This window comes from Rhinopithecus roxellana, chromosome 5 (genome assembly GCF_007565055.1).
Source record: "Rhinopithecus roxellana isolate Shanxi Qingling chromosome 5, ASM756505v1, whole genome shotgun sequence".
Classification (NCBI taxonomy): Eukaryota; Metazoa; Chordata; class Mammalia; order Primates; family Cercopithecidae; genus Rhinopithecus; species Rhinopithecus roxellana.
The window spans coordinates 67,587,730-67,605,430 of NC_044553.1; the positions used below are offsets into that span (position 1 = coordinate 67,587,730).

The following is a 17,701-nucleotide window of genomic DNA, read 5'->3' on the forward strand; positions in this document are numbered from 1 at the left end:
TGCACCTGTAGTCCCAGCCACTCAAGAGGCTGAGGTGGGAGGATTGCTTGAGCCCAGAAGGTTGAGGCTGCAGTGAGCCAAGATTGTGCCACCACACTCCAGCCTGGGCAACAGTATAAGACTGTGTCTAACAACAACAAAAATCCTTCTTGTAGGAGATAGCTTAAAAAAAAATATATATATATATACATATATATATATATACATATATACATATATACATATATATATACATATATACATATATACATACATATATATATACATATATACATATATACATACATATATATATACATATATACATATACATATATACATATATATACATACATATATATATACATATATACATATATATACATATATATATATACATATATATATATACATATATATATATATACATATATATATATATTACACTCTGTGCTACAACTTTTTTTTTTTTTTTTGGCGAGGACACAGATTAACTCCTTGCTACTGAAAGTATGGCCTACGGACTTGTGTACTAGTATCACTCAGGAAATAGTTAGAAATAAAGACTCATACGCTCTTTAAACTTTGAGAGGTACTGGTATACTGTATCTCCCATTATTTAAACTGGTCGTGACTTAACTATCCTTAAGTTAATTGGAAAGCTAGGAAGCCTTTCCAGTTTATGCTGATTCATTTTATTAAGTCATCCCTAAATTATGCCATTATCATTGAACTGTGTTTTCTGTTTTAACAATCAGAAGATATTAAAATACGAAGGTATTTGCATGAACTCATACCTCCTTCTGTTGCATCTGGGTATGAATGGGAGCAGAAAGCAATGTGTTCATCCCTATTTAGAAAAAAGAAAAAACTGTAGTCAGAAAAAGTATCACCAAGCCTGACTTTCCTTTTCTTAGGTTCTTCATCAGTTACAAGTATTTACTAGAATTTACCAGTAACTAAGCCCTTAAAAACTTATGTATTAAATATTTTAAAGTTTCAAAAAATTGATATATAATAGTGGAACATATTTTTGTGTTACGTGATATTTTGATATCTGCATACATTGTGTAATGATCAAATCAGGGTAATTGGAATATCCACCACCTCAAACATTTATCTTTTGTGTTGGGAACATATTAAATTTCATAAGACTTTTAATTGTCCTATGTTAGTGACAGAGAGACCAATAATTATATCCTCTGTGTGGCTGAAATATTTTTATAATGTGGTGGTGATTTTAAAGATGGAAAGTCTGGACTACTACTTAGTATTATTATTATTCACTTCTCTGTTTTTATTTCCTGGATAGAAGTCCCATGAAGAAGAGCATCAAGTGATGAGTCTGAAAGGTTAGGGTAGGATTCTGAATGGTCTTTGATTCTATGTTAAGGAATCTAGAAGTTCCCATGATAAGACATATATGTTTTATAAAAATAATCCCATTATAAAATATAATGCATTTTAGAAAAATAGTAAAAAGTAATAAGGAGAAGTAGATTCAAGAGAAGATAAAGCAATAAGGAAGTTACTACAACAGTTCAGATTAACGTAAGAGGTCATGTCAGGCCAAAAGAGCAACAAAAATGGCAATAAAGGATTAGACTCAAGACTTATTTTAGAACTACAAATTATACTTTGTAAATAAGGAAGGGATTCAAAAGGCTGTATTAAAACAGTAAATACATTTAAAAACACTCACATTTAAAGTTTAAAGGCAAATCTTTAGAACATATTAAATAATTTATGGCAACTTTGAGTACATATAATGAAATAATTATAAGCTTTTTTTTCTTTTTTTTTTACTAAAAGCCTTATATATATGTCAGGCTTCCATTCATTTTTTCAACAAATGTTGATTCAGAACCTGTTACATGAAAAAAACAAAACAAACAAACAAAAACACACCTCAACTGTCTACTAAGGTATAAAGAAGAACAAGACAAAATTTCTGGACTCCCAGAGATGGTAGTTCAGGCTATTCTGAGCACACTGCCTATGGGGTAGCCCTGCTCCTCAAGGAGGAGTATCCCTCATCCCCCACAAACAGTTTTGGCCTCTTTAATAAGACAGTCAGAAAAATACTTAAAATACAATGTGATAAATTATAAAATATACTGAGAAATAAAAGAGGTGTTATGGGAGCGCAGAACATGTGACTAACTCCTTAGTTTTGCCAGAGAGGGTTCCATTTAAGCCAGTGCTACTTGAAGTACGGTGCCAGACTGTGAACTGCTTGCTACCAATTCATAATGAGATAAAGAGCTGGCGGCAAACATAAATCATATAATAATAATTGCTAGAAAAAAAGTGTAAGCTAAACTAAACAGTGGCTTAATACCACAGTTAATGCACATTACAGTGCAAGTTCCTTCTCTGTCATGGACTGAGCAGTTAGTTTGTGGAATGGACACTCTGAACAGCACTGAAGTTAAGCTAAGTGAAGTGAAAAATGAGAAGACTCACAGGCAAAATGGAGTAGAAAGATCACTTTAGATAGACAAAATAGCATTTATAAATGCATATAGGGGCTGAGCACGGAGGCTCACACCTATAATCCAAGCACTCTGGAGGCCAAAGCAGGTAGATCACCTGAGGTCAGGAGTTTGAGACCAGCCTGGCCAACATGGTGAAAACCCGTCTCTACTAAAAATACAAAAATTATCTGGGCCTGGTGGTACGCGCCTCTAATCCCACCTACTCAGAAGGCTGAGGCAGGAGAATCGCTTGTTGCAGTGAGCCAAGATCGCACGACCTCACTCCAGCCTGGGTGACAGAGTGAGACTCCGTCTCAAAAAAATAAAATGAAACACAATGAAATATAAATGCATATAGGCAGAAAAAGAGTTCACATAGTGAACTGCAAATAATTCATCACGGGCTAGAGCATAGGATACCTATAAAGGGCAGGAGATAAGTTTGGAGAAGAAGACAGGCCAAGTGATAAAGGACATTCTAACTCACTGCTAAGGAGTATGGGCTTTATTCTCTAAGCAAAACAGTGTCATTGAACCATTTTAAGCTAGGAGGTAACATAATTAAATTTAGAAACATGGAGAATGGATTGGAAGGATAAGAAATGAAATACAATAACCCAAGAATAAATAATAGCGACTTGAATTAAAGCAGGGGCAGAAGGAATACAGAATAGGTAACAGATTTTCAAGACATTTAGGAGACAAAATACAAAGTAGGCCAAATGGACATTAGACACAAATGAAGAGTTGAAAATGACCTTTTGATTCCTGACTTAAGTGAATAACTGAACGAGCGGGAGTCCAAGACAGAGAAAACAGGAGAAACAGCAGGTTTGAAAGAAATAAGAGTGAGTTGGTCGGGTGCAGTGGCTCACACCTATAATCCCAGCACTTTGGGAGGCTGAGGCGGCTGGATCACCTGAGGTCAGGAGTTTGAGACCAGCCTGGCCAACATGGAGAACCCCTGTCTCTACTAAAAATACAAAAAAAAAAAAATTTGCTGGGTGTAGTGGTGGGCACCTGTAACCCCAGCTACTCAGGAGGCTGAGGCAGGAGAATTGCTTGAACCCGGGAGGTGGAGGCTGCAGTGAGCTGAGATCGTGCCACTGCACCCCAGCCTGGACAACAAGAATGAAACTTTGTCTCAAAAAAAAAAAAAAAAGAAAAAAAGAAAGAAGGAATAGTTGAGTCTGTGAAATTTTAAATTGAAGACACTGTGTAAACAACAAAGCCCTGGGCTGGGCGCGGTGGCTCACACCTGTAATCCCAGCACTTTGGGAGGCCGAGGCGGGTGGATCACAAGGTCAGCAGTTCGAGACCAGCCTGACCAACATGGTGAAACCCGGTCTCTAATAAAAATACAAAAAAAATAGCTGGGCGTGGTGGTGGATGCCTGTAACCCCAGCAACTTGGGAGGCTAAGGTAGGAGAATCGCTTGAAATCAGAAGGCGGAGGTTGCAGTGAGCTGAGATTGCACCACTACACTCTAGCCTGGGCAATAATAGCAAAACTCTGTCTCAAAAAAAAAAAAAAAAAAAAAAAGAACAAAGCTCTGTTTGCAGCCACTGCTGGAGTGCAGTGGCGTGATCTCGGCTCACTGCAATCTCCACCTCCTGGGTTCAAGTGATTCCCCTGCCTCAGCCTCCTGAGTAGCTGGGACTACAGGCGCGCACCACCATGGCCAGCTACTTTTTTGTATTTTAGTACAGACTGAATTTCACCATGTTGGCCAGGATGGTCGCAATCTCCTGACGTCGTGATGAGCCTCCCTCAGCCTTCCAAAATGCTGGGATTACAGGCATGAGCCACTGTGCCCGGCCACTGTTTGCTTTTTTTTCATGGTTCATGGTTTCTTGTACATATTACTGATCAAGGAACCTAGATGAATAGACTATCTTACTATAAGAAAAGTATTCTAGTCATACTCACCAGTAATTTCACAGTAATTATCTTCTAATTTCTTATTCCTAAAAATTAAAAAGTACTTTTATAATCTATACCCCAAACAATTACCAACAATCTTTCAATAACAGCTGAAAGAGTAGGGAAGATGAAAGACTGTCATAGAATAACTAGCAGAAAATTACAAAGACTTTTTTTAAAAAAGACTCATCTAATGCAGAAAATTATGAAGACATCTTTTTAAAAAAGACTCATCTAATACTGACTGAAGCAATTACAAGACAATTAAAGGATACTTTTCAGATTGGTCTTAATGGTTTGCTAATTTCAAGAATATTATCAGCCAGTCGTGGTGGCTCACATCTGTAATCTCAACACTTTGGGAGGTTGAGGTGGGAGGATCACTTGAGACGTAGAGTCCAGGGCTGCAGTGAACTATAATCATGCCACTGCACTCCAGCCTGGGTGACAGAGTGAGACCTCATCTCAAAAAAATAAACTAGAAAAATATGCTTAATATATACTGCTTGCTTATTTTTTCAAAAAAAGACCTATAAAGCAATTCATTTTCTAAAACTTGAGCCTTAAAACAAAAAGTACATAAAAGAAACCAGTCAAGTGTCCATCAATAGGGAGTTCACCAAATGTTGGTGCAGCCATACAAGAGACTGTAACAGACTGAGGTAAATCTTTATGTAATAACACAGAAAGTGCCACAAGACATATTACTAAGCAATCCCATTTTTTGTCTTCTTTAAAAAAATAAAAGCTAAACTTGCACTTAGACATACAAAAAGAATTTCTGCAAGTACACCAAAAATTGTCAACAGTGGTTATCTGTGAGGAGTGAGTCACCTGAAGAAGAGCGAATAGGCTGGGCGTGGTGGCTCACGCCTGTAATCCCATCACTTTGGGAGGCCAAGGTGGGCAGATCACCCGAGGTCAGGAGTTTAAGACTAGCCTGGCCAACATGGTGAAACACAGCCTCTACTAAAAACACAAAATTAGGTCGGGTGCGGTGGCTCAAGTCTAAAATCCCAGCATTTTGGGAAGGCAAGGAAGGCAGATAAACTGATGTCAGTTCGAGACCAGCCTGGCCAACATGGTGAAACTCCATCTCTACTAAAAATACAAAAATTAGCTGGGTGTGGTGTTGTGCACCTGTAGTCCCAGGTACTTGGGAGGCTGAGGCAGGAGAATAGCTTGAACCTGGGAGGTGGAAGTTGCAGTGAGCCGAGATTAGGCCACTGCACTCCAGCCTGCGCAACAGAGCGGAGACTACGTCCCAAAAAAAAAAAAAAGGTGGGGGGGCTGGGCGCGGTGGCTCACGCCTGTAATCCCAGCACTTTGGGAGGCCGAGGCAGGTGGATCATGAGGTCAGGAGATGGAGACCATCCTGGCTAACATGGTGAACCCCGTCTCTACTAAAAATACAAAAAAACGAGCCAGGCAAGGTGGCAGGCGTCTGTAGTCCCAGCTACTCAGGAGGCTGAGGCAGGAGAACGGTGTGAACCCAGGAGGCGGAGCTTGCAGTGAGCTGAGATGGCGCCACTGCACTCCAGCCTGGGTGACAGAGCGAGACTCTGTCTCAAAAAATAAGATAAAAAAGAAAAAATAAATAAATAAATAAATAAAAATAATAATAAATAAATTATCCAGGTGGAGTGGTGCACACCTGTAGTCCCAGCTACTCGAGAGGCTGAGGTTGCAGTGAGCCAAGATCATGCCACTGCACTACAGGTGGCCAACAAGAGTGAAACCCCGTCTCACAAAAAAAAGAAGATGGAAAGAGGGAATAATTTTTACTCTTCAATGTATATACTTCTATACCTTTTTATTTAAAAAATTATTTTTCCTTTAAGCTCTGCTGGACTTGATTCTGTACCTTTTTTAAACCACGACTACTATTACTTCCATTTGTTTGTTTCAACAATTTTAATTTAAAGAATGTAGGTAGGCCGGGCACGGTGGCTCAAGCCTGTAATCCTAGCACTTTGGGAGGCCGAGACGGGCAGATCACGAGGTCAGGAGATCAAGACCATCCTGGCTAACACGGTGAAACCCCGTCTCTACTAAAAACTACAAAAAACTAGCCGGGCGGGGTGGTGGGCGCCTGTAGTCCCAGCTACTCGAGAGGCTGAGGCAGGAGAATGGCGTGAGCCTGGGAGGCGGAGCTTGCAGTGAGCTGAGATCCGACCACTGCACTCCAGCCTGGGTGACAGAGCGAGACTCCATCTCAAAAAAAAAAAAAAAAAAAAAAAAGAATGTAGGCCGGGCGTGGTGGCTCAAGCCTGTAATCCCAGAACTTTGGGAGGCCAAGATGGGCGGATCATGAGGTCAGGAGATCGAGACCATCCTGGCTAACATGGTGAAACCCTGACTCTACTAAAAAATACAAAACCTAGCTGGGCGAGGTGGCAGGCACCTGTAGTCTCAGCTACTCGGAAGGCTGAGGCAGGAGAATGGTGTAAACCCGGGAGGCGGAGCTTGTAGTGCGCTGAGATCCGGCCACTGCACCCCAGCCTGGGCAACAGAGCAAGACTCCATCTCAAAAAAAAAAAAAAAAAAAAAACACACAAAGAATGTAATAGGTAATACTTTCATATGGTTTTAAATTAAACCACAAAACCAACACGTAACCTATAACAAGGTTCTCTTCTCTGTGGCAATCAATCTTACTAGTTTCTTCCAGAGATATTATGCACATATATGCATCACTACATATACATACATTATATATATGTACACACACGGGACGATATATATACACACACACACACACACGCTTTTCTTCTTCCCTGTTTTACACAAGTGGTAATGCATGATGTACTTTGTTTTTGCTTTTTATCTTAAGTAATATAGCTTAGAGATTTCTCTATTTAGCATACAATTTTTTTTCCGGCTGCACAGTAGTCATTTAATACGGAAAATGTACCATTTATTTAACCAGTCCCTTATTGATGGACCTTCAGGGCCTTTTACGTTTACTATTATAGTAAACGCTGCAGTGAATAACCTTATCTATTCATCATTTCAAACATTTACAAGTATATTGGTGAGATAATTTCCAGACATAAAACTGAAGTCAAAGGGCATGTACATTTAAAATTCTGAATATTACCAAGTTGCCTTCTACAAATTATATTACCACTAGCAATGAGTGACTTTTTACCTATTTCCTTAACTGACTGGATAAAAATATCTCTTTTTTAGGCCAGACATGGTGGCTCACGCCTGTAATCCCAGCACGTTGGGAGGCCAAAGTAGGCAGATCACAAGCTCAAGAGATCAAGACAATTCTGGTCAACATGGTGAAACCCCGTCTCTACTAAAAATTGAACAAAATTACCCAAGCGCGATGGCAGGCGCCTGTAGTCCCAGCTATTCGGGAGGCTAAAGCAAGAGAATCACTCAAACCCAGGAGGCAGAGGTTGCAGAGAGCCGAGATCGTACCATTGCACTCCAGCCTGGCGACAGAGCAAGACTCCGTCTAAACAACAAACAAACAAACAACAACAACAACAACAAAACCTCTTTTTCGGAGACAGAGTCTCGCTCTGTGGCCCAGGTTGGAGAGCAGGAACATGATCTCAGCTCACTGCAACCTCTGCCTCCCAGATTCAAGCAATTCTCATGCGACCGCCTCCTGAGTAGCTGGGATTACAGGCACAGTGCCACCATACATGGCTAATTTTTTGTATTTTTTTGTATTTTTTTTTTGAGATGGAGTCTCACTCTGTCGCCTAGGCTGGAGTGCAGTGGCGTGATCTCAGCTCACTGCAACCTCTACCTCCCAGATAGAAGTGATTCTCCTACCTCAAACTCCTGAGTAGCTGGGACTACAGGCACCCACTACACCTAGCTAATTTGTATATTTTTAGTAGAGACAGGTTTCACCATGTTGGCCAGGATGGTCTCGATCTCCTGACCTGTGATCTACCTGCCTCAGTCTCCCAAAGTGCTGGTATGACAGACGTAAGCCACCACGCCCGGACAATTTTTTCTGTTTTTTTAGTAGAGATGGGGTTTCATGATATTGGCCAGGCTGGTCTTGAACTCCTGACCTCAGGTGATCCACCAGCTTCAGCCTCCCAAAGTGCTGGGATTACAGGTGTGAGACACCACGCCTGGCCAAAAATATATCAATATACTCAATTTTGTACTTCTCTTATGATGAATAAAGATAGCCATCTTTTCATTTGTTAAACAGCTACTGGTATTTGCTTTTCTATGTAATAATATTATAAGAAAGATTTAATAAAAAAACTAAAGACTTGCTATCTATTGTTTTACATTAGTTGATAAATATAACGGTTTATATATGGTCATATTAATCAGATATAGCAGTATACTAAATTCTGCAAAGAACTTGTTTTCTGAATTAATCCTAAGTATTCCACAAAAAGAATACAAAAATAAGAAACAAAATATTAATTTATAACTTTTTAAATATAACTTGAAAATTACTTACTGTATCAAAAGAAGATTTTCTCCTGTTTCTGTTTCTAAAAATAAAATTAAAATTAAATTTGTCCAAGGATACACTGATAAAGCATTAGGAAAAATTACTTAAGGACGGCCGGGCATGGTGGCTCATGCCTGTAATCCTAGAACTTTGAGGGGCCAAGACGGGCGGATCACGAGATCAGGAGTTTGAGACCAGGCTGACCAACCGTCTCTACTAAAAATACAAAAATTAGCTGGGCGTGATGGCGTGCACATGTAATCCCAGCTACTCAAGAGGCTGAGGCAGGAGAATTACTTGAACCTGGGAGGTGGAGGTTGCAGTGAGCCGAGATCGCACCACTGCACTCTAGCCTGGGTGACAGGGCAAGACTCCGTCTCAAAAAAAATAAATAAAATAAAATTTTAAAAAAATTACTTGGCCGGGCGTGGTGGCTCATGCCTGTAATCTCAGCACTTTGGGAGGCCGAGGCGGACGGATCACAAGGTCAGGAGATCGAGACCACGGTGAAACCCCGTCTCTACTAAAAATACAAAAAATTAGCCGGGTGCCGTAGTGGGTGCCTGTAGTCTCAGCTACTCGGGAGGCTGAGGCAGGAGAATGGCGTGATCCCAGGAGGCGAAGCTCGCAGTGAGCCGAGATCGTGCCACTGTACTCCAGCCTGGGGGACACAGCGAGACTGTCTCAAAAAAACAAAAAAATTACTTAAGGACATTAACAACATTTTAAAAAATTACTAACTGCTGGGCGCGGTGGCTCACGCCTGTAATCCTAGCACTTTGAGAGGTCAAGGCAGGCAGATCACTTGAGGCCAGGGGTTCAAGACCAGCTTGGCCAATACGGTGAAACCCGGTCTCTACTAAAAATACAAAAATTAGCTGTGTGTGGTGGTGCATGCCTGTAATCCCAGCTACCCGGGAGGGTGAGGCAGAAGTATCACTTAAACCTGGGAGGCGGAGGTTGCAGTGAGCTGAGATAGCACCATTGCACTCCAGCCTGGGGTACAAGAGTGAAAAATCCGTCTCAAAATAAATAAATAAATAAATTTACTTACTATCCACGCTACTCTCTACTCCCAAGACTCAAGGAATACTTTTTTTGTTTTTGAGACATGGTCTTGCTCTGTTGCCCAGGCTGGAGTACAGTGGTGCAATCACTGCAGTCTCAACCTCCTGGGCTCAAATGATCCTCTCACCTCAGCCTCCCGAGTAGCTGGGGCTACAGGAATGCACCCTGGCTAATTTTTTTTTTTTTTGTAGAAACAGAATCTCACTATGTTGTCCAGGTTGGTGTTGAACTCCTGGGCTCAAGCGATCTTCCCACCTCAGCCTGCCAAAGTGCTGGGATCACAGGTGTGAGCCACTATGCATGGCCCATCATATATTTTTTAAGCAATAAGACAATAAGTTATATTAGTTGTCTGGTTAGAGAGCTACAGTAAAATTTTTTAAAAAGCAGATTTAGCAGGAATTACAGTAACATACTTACCTGCCATTTCTGACTTTCTCACTATTTTCATGTGAGACTCTGTCTGGAATACCCTAGAAGAGAAAATAAAGATTATTAAAAACCTGCAATTTGTAATCAGTATCCTTTGGTGTTAATTTATAGTCTGTGTTGAGATAGGCAAAGATAATACTTTGATTTTAGCTTCCTCTTTGCTATGCCATATACTCCTAATATTTCAAATGCCAAAATTAGTTTACCACAATAAAATCTACTATAGTTTTGTTTTTATTTTTGTTTTTAAACAGGATCTCGCTTTGTTGCCCAGTCTAGATTGCAGTGGTGCGATCACAGCTCGCTGTAGCCTCAACCTCCCAGGTTAAACTGATCATCCCACTTCAGCCTCCCGAGTAGCCTCACCAACAAGCCTAATATTTTTTATTTTTAGTAGAGACAAGGCTTTTATAGTTTATTTACTTATTTATTTTTAACTAAGATTCTGAGCCATTTGTTACTGCAGAGGTTATAGTCTTTAAATAAGCTCTGACTTAGTAATTATTTATCCCTCTCAATAACCTAAAATATTCATTTAATTCAACAAGTATTTATTAAACACTCACTAAATACCTGGTATTATACTAGGGCCTGGGATACAAACACGTGATCCTTGACTCAAGGAGCTTCCACTATATTTAAATAGAGCTAGAACAGTGATTACAAACATTATTTCACTGGCTTTTGTTATTAACAGTTCAGGTATGGTAGCATGGACTCCACAGGAAGGGATCCCTTTTCACTGGAATGGTTAAGAATAAGCTTCAGGGGCCGGGTGCGGTGGCTCAAGCCTGTAATCCCAGCACTTTGGGAGGCCGAGACGGGCGGATCACGAGGTCAGGAGATCGAGACCATCCTGGCTAACATGGTGAAATCCCGTCTCTACTAAAAATACAAAAAACTAGCCGGGCGAAGTGGCGGTGCCTGTAGTCCCAGCTACTCGGGAGGCTGAGGCAGGAGAATGGCGTGAACCCGGGAGGCGGAGCTTGCAGTGAGCTGAGATCTGGCCACTGCACTCCAGCCTGGGTGACAGAGCAAGACTCCGTCTCAAAAAAAAAAAAAAAAAAAGAATAAGCTTCAGGGAGCATTTGACATCTGCCTTGAATCTGACCAGTTCATTCTAATTTTGCTAATATTAAGTATCACTCACTATACAGAAGCTATTCTTTTTTCTTTTTTGAGACAGAGTCTCATTCTGTTCCCCAGGCTGGAGTACAACGACACTATCATGACTCACTGCAGCCTGGGACTCCTGAGCTGAAGCAATCCTCCAGATTCAGCCTCCCGAGTATCTGGGACTACAGGTGCATAGTATCATGCCCGGCTAATTTTTTTTTTGTAGAGATGGGATCTCGCTAAGTTGCTTGGGCTAGTCTCAAACTACTGGTCTCAAGCAATCCTCTGGCTTCAACCTCCCAAAGTGCTGGGATTACAGGCGTGAGCCACCACATCTGGCCCCTAGTACAATGTCAAGTAACAGTTGGATATCATTGTCTTGTTCCTGACTTTAGAGGGAATGCTTTCATTGTTTCTCTTTTAAACATAATACTGAATAACCTTTTAAATAATAACTAATGTTTCATCAAAACAGATTATTCAAGTCAGTACCAATACATTTGGTTTGATACACAAAATACTAGTACCTGTAATATTTTAGTTATTTCTGCTTTCAACTTACTTTATAGTATCTGCAAAGCTGACTCGACGAGAGTTTTTCTTATTTCTCAAAGCATTGGATTCCTAAGGGCAGAGAATATATGGTATAATTCTTAATAAAATCACTGTGAATTACATTTCCAGAGTACTATAGACAGATATCAAGTCTTTTTTTTTTTTTTTTTGAGATGGAGTTTTGCTCTTGCTACCCAGACTGGAGTGCAACAGTGCGATCTCGGCTCACCACAGCCTCTGACACCCGGGTTCAAGTGATTCTCCCGCCGCAGCCTCCCGAGTAGCTGGGATAACAGGCATGCATCAGCATGCCCGACTAATTCTGTATTTTTAGTAGAGATGGGGTTTCTCCATGTTGGTCAGGCTGGTCTCGAACTCCCGACCTAAGGTGATCTGCCTGCCTCGGCCTCCCAAAGTGCTGGGATTACAGGCATGAGCCACCGCGCCCGGCCAAGTTTTTTTTTTTTTTCAAGACAGTTTTGTTCTGTCGCTCAGGCTGGAGTGCAGTAACTCAATCTCAGCTCACTGCAACCTCTGCCTCCCAGGTTCAAGCGATTCTCATGTCTCAACCTCTAATTTTTTGTATTTTTAGTAGAGATAGGGTTTCACCATGTTGACCAGGCTGGTCTCAAACTCCTGACCTCAAGTGATCCTCCCACCTCAGCTTCCCAGAGTACTGGGATTACAGGCATGAGCCACTGCACCTGGCCAGAGATCACGTCTTATTCTGAATTACTTCTTCAAATGTTGTAGTATGTGTCAGAATTTCCTTCTTTTTTACAAGGCTGAATGATATTTCACTGCATGTATATATTACCACATTTTGTTTATCCGTTCATCCATCAATGGACACTTAAGTTGCCTCCACCTTCTGGCTACTGTGAATCATGCCATTATGAACACGGGTGTACAAATATCTCTTTGAAACTCTCCTTTCAATTCTTTTGGATATATATCCAGAAGTGGAACTGTTCGATCATATGGTAATTTTATTTTCAATTTTTTGAGGAATTGCCATACTATTTTCCATAGCAGCTGTACCATTTTATATCCCCACCAACAGAGCACAAGGGTTCCAATTTCTCTGTATCCTCATCAACACTTGTTATTGTCTGTCTTTTATTTTAACCATCCTAATGGGTGTGAGGTGATATCTCATTTAGGTTTTGATTTGTATTTCCCTAATGGTCAATGATGTTGAGCATCTCTTCATTAGAATACAGCATTTTTACTTTCCTTCCCCACCTTCCTTAACAAGAGCAAACATTTCTACTCACATAAATACCATACACAAAAACCAAAAGACATTAAGGATGAGCTTGCTGTTAAGTAAAAACATAAAATAATAATAACCAAAAGACAGAAACAAAATCCACAGAGAATTTTACTGGGTTAATTCTGAATACCTGACCATAAGTCTTATTATAATAAAGAATCAGAAATGGTAACCCCTCTGCATCAAAGCAGTGATGTGACTAAGGTCCTAGAAGATGCTACAGGTAGCCTTGAGCTTAATATGACAATTATAATACTGACATGGTAAACACTGGGACTAATAGAGACTAATATATTTCTTACTGGAAAAAAAGAAAACTGATATTTTCGTAGTTCGTAAGTATGACTGGGTTTTCACACGCATGTGTGAGATGTGCTTTCCTCAAACTTTGTTACGTGTTGGCACATTATACATCTGACATGAAAAAAGAAAGGCACAGCACGATGGCTCATGCCTATCATACCCACACTTTGGGAGGCCCAGGCAGGAGGATCACTTGAGCCCAGAAGTTCATAAACCAGCCCAGTCAACACAGTAAGACCCTTGTCTGTACTAAAAAAAAAAAAAAAAAAAAAAAAATGTTAAGGGCCGGGTACAGTGGCTCACGTCTGTAATCCCAGCACTTTGGAAGATCAAGGTGGGTACATTGCTTGAGCCCAGGAGTTCAAGACCAACGTAGGCAACATGGCGAAACCCCTTCTCTACAAAAAATAAAATATTAGCCAGGCATGGTGGCATGTTCCTGTGGTCCTAGTTATTCAGAAGGCTAAGGTGGGAGGATCTCTTGAGCCCAGGAGGAGGAGGTTGCAGTGACCCATGATTGCACCATTGTACTCCCGTCTGGGCAACAGAGTGAGACTCTTGTCTCTAAATAAATAAATAAATAGCCAGGTATGGTGGCATGTGCCGTAGTACCAGCTACTCAGGAGGCTGAGGCAGGAGGACTGATTGAACCCAGGAATGCAGGGCTACAGGGAGTTATGATTGTGTCACTGCACTCCAACCTGGGTAAGTGAGGGAGATGCCATTTCTAGAAAAAAGAAGAAAAACGAAAAATCCTGAATGCCAGTATATTCAAGTGTTTGGAAAGCCATGGGATGCTTACACATTCCCTCTTCATATAGCTAATACAGTTCTTGACTTAAAAATATAACTGAAGGCCGGACGCGGTGGCTCAAGCCTGTAATCCCAGCACTTTGGGAGGCCGAGACGGGCGGATCACCAGGTCAGGAGATCGAGACCATCCTGGCTAACATGGTGAAACCCCGTCTCTACTAAAAAATACAAAAAAATAGCCGGGCGAGGTAGCGGGCGCCTGTAGTCCCAGCTACTTGGGAGGCTGAGGCAGGAGAACGGCGTAAACCCGGGAGGCGGAGCTTGCAGTGAGCTGAGATTCGGCCACTGCACTCCAGCCTGGGCGACAGAGCGAAACTCCGTCTCAAAAAAAAAAAAAAAATATATATATATATACATATATATATATATATATATATATAACTGAAAATAGTCATCTATAAAGTATTTGCACAAGAGACTTACCTGAACTGTTTCATTCCCACCTCTGAGGTCCTGAAGAGGACTCCTTGGGGGTTTCAAAATCTGTGGTAACAATTAGAATTATTCAAAAAAAATTGGCATATCTATTAAGAATCAAGTTTATTTCAAGTTATATCATAGGTAGAAAGCTAAAATTTTCATTACAAACTCTGAAACTCCTCAAATTCATTCTGCTCAATGCTACACCGTGTGGCAGATTTAAATATCTGACATCTATTCCCTTCTACCTGCCCATCCTCTCCAATTATTTTACCCACTCTCATCCCATGTGGTCTGAGTGAACGTCACACCAACTCTAGGGTAAAACACATAGCTCTGTCTAGAACAGTGTGATATTCTCTTGTCAATGATGATTTGTTCAGGAATGAGGACTTGACCCATATCAGGATAATCGAGCTAAAATGATTCAATTCTGAGTCTTTTCTGTTTTCAGGAAAAAGACACTACTCTTCACGTAGGACTTGAGCCTGGAAGTAAAAGAGCTAGATGTACCACAGTAATTACAGGGAAAGAATCTATCTGCTGGAGATTACCCAGAGGAAGCACTAAGAGTAGAAAAAGAAAAAGGAGGCTGGACGCAATGGCTCACACCTGTAATCCCAGCACTTTGGGAGGCCAAAGAGGGGGCGGATCACGAGGTCAGGAGATCGAGACCATCCTGGCTAACATGATGAAACCCCATCTCTACTAAAAACACAAAAAATTAACCAGGCATGGTGGCAGGTGCCTGTAACCCAGCTATTCGGGAGGCTGAGGCAGGAGAATGGTGTGAACCTGGGAGGAGCAGCTTGCAGTGAGCCGAGATCACGCCACTGCACTCCAGCCTGGGTGACAGAGCGAGATTCCTTCTCAAGAAAAAAAAAAAGAAAAAGGAAATCCTAATACTGGTGTCATGGTTACAATCTCTGGTCAGTAGGCTGTGCCTAAAGCCATCCCTTCTTTGGATTTTTTAGTATCATAACCCAATATATTTTGTGCTTAAAGCAGTTTGGGCTGGGCATAATGGCTCAGCAGTTTGGGAGGCTGAGGCAGGAGTCTGAGTTTGAGACCAGCCTGGGCAACATGGCAAAACCTCATCTCTTCTAAAAAATAAAAAAATCAGCCACGCATGGTGGTACACGCTTGCAATTCCAGCTACTCAGGTGACTGAAACATGACAATCGCTTGAACCCAGGAGGCAGAGGTTACAGTGAGCTGAGATCATACCACTGCACTCCAGTCTGGGCAACACAGCGAAACTCTGTCTCAAAAAACAAAAACAGTTTGGGTAGGTCTTCTTCTCTTGCAACAGCTTTGTACCACAGGTTAAACATATCTTTTAAATAGCTTTATTGAAATATAACTTACATAGCATAAAATTCGTAAAATTACAACAAAATTCATAAAGTACGAATTTTGGTATATTTACAGAATTGCATAACCACGTTAAATATCTGAGTCTTTACCTAGAGAGCAATAGGAAGCCAGTGAGGGTAGGATGGTGAAGCCACAGTCAAAACGACTGTAATATATAGTTACCATTAAATAAAAGCTGACAAGTATTAATTCAAGAAAGTCTTTCTTACTGAAGAATGCCGTCTTCTAACAGGTCTCTCTATATTGTCACTGAAAAAGGAAAAAAAAAATTATAAACACATTGATAAAAAACTGAATTCCCAAAAGGGATCATCACAGCACCCCTTACATGCTTTCAAACTGGTCATCACTTTCACTTAGCACTCTGACAAGCAAAATTTATATACAAGACTTTAAATTCAGTTAGGAATTCACTGTTTTAAAATACATACTGTGTACTATGAGGCTATCTCTTAAATAATAATCAGTACAACATAATTTACCATATTTACAGAGGTATAATAATAAGATAAAGGGCTGTAAGTCAAGAGACGCTAGTTTTGGTTTTACTACTATATGACTTTTAGAGCAGGTTTTGGAAATTCAAATGCCTCTGAGGATAAACAGATAATTTTTTAGGAGTAAGAAACATAGATAGTGTTGAAATGTAATGACCTAGAGAATTCCTCTCACCTAAAGGTCAGTCATTCCTCTGCTGTGGTTAGTTGTTGCCAAACAAGAATAGCAGCCCAGTGTTGCCACGCTTGATTTTTCAAGAGAAGCTGAAAACCCGATTGTACAAAATTTTGAGATCTTGAAATCTGGGCAACTAATTCAAAAACTAAAAAACGTGTGTAGGCTGGCCGGGTGCGGTGGCTCACGCCTGTAATCCCAGCACTTTGGGAGGCCGAGACGGGCGGATCACGAGGTCAGGAGATGGAGACCATCCTGGCTAACACGGTGAAACCCCGTCTCTACTAAAAATACAAAAAACTAGCCGGGCAAGGTGGCGGCGCCTGTAGTCCCAGCTACTCAGGAGGCTGAGGCAGGAGAATGGCGTGAACCCGGGAGGCGGAGCTTGCAGTGAGCTGAGATCTGGCCACTGCACTCCAGCCTGGGCGACAGAGCGAGACTCCATCTCAAAAAAAAAAAAAAAACAAAAAACGTGTGTAGGCCAAAGCCAGCCACGGTGGCCCATGTCTATAGTTCCAGCTATTCAGGAGACTGTGGCAAGAGAATCACTTGAGCCCAGGAGTCCAAATCTAGCCTGGGCAACGAAGCAAGACACAGTCTCTTAAAAAGAAACAATCAAAAAACATTATGTATAAGCCAAAAACTTATGACTGAAGGCTGCAAACAAGCCATCAGGTTGTGATGGCAATTTTAGACAAATAATTTTATCTTCCTGGTTCTCAATTTTCTCATCCTTAAATTGAAGAGATGGGAGATAGTATCTAAAGTCCCTCTCAGATTTGACTCTATATGATGATGATGATGATGATGATGATGATGATGATGATGATGATGATATTTGAGACA

At 40.9% G+C, this 17,701-nt stretch overlaps 1 protein-coding gene and 1 non-coding gene across 2 annotated transcripts in view; one reads left to right on the plus strand and one right to left on the minus strand.

The window, feature by feature from the left end:
- The window catches only part of LOC104659656 (kinetochore scaffold 1), a 68,253-nt gene that overhangs the window by 41,530 nt on the left and 9,022 nt on the right, over positions 1–17,701 (minus strand). Inside the window, exons 3-9 of the mRNA XM_030930816.1 lie at positions 16,393–16,432; positions 14,810–14,869; positions 12,002–12,063; positions 10,312–10,364; positions 8,830–8,863; positions 4,386–4,423; positions 777–829 (exon numbers count right to left, since the gene is read on the minus strand). Coding sequence (XP_030786676.1) covers positions 777–829; positions 4,386–4,423; positions 8,830–8,863; positions 10,312–10,364; positions 12,002–12,063; positions 14,810–14,869; positions 16,393–16,432 — 340 coding nt within the window. The remainder of the gene's footprint in view (positions 1–776; positions 830–4,385; positions 4,424–8,829; positions 8,864–10,311; positions 10,365–12,001; positions 12,064–14,809; positions 14,870–16,392; positions 16,433–17,701) is intronic.
- LOC115898065 lies at positions 13,591–13,690 on the plus strand. Its single transcript, XR_004057822.1, has one exon. It is a non-coding gene; the product is annotated as a small nucleolar RNA U13 (small nucleolar RNA).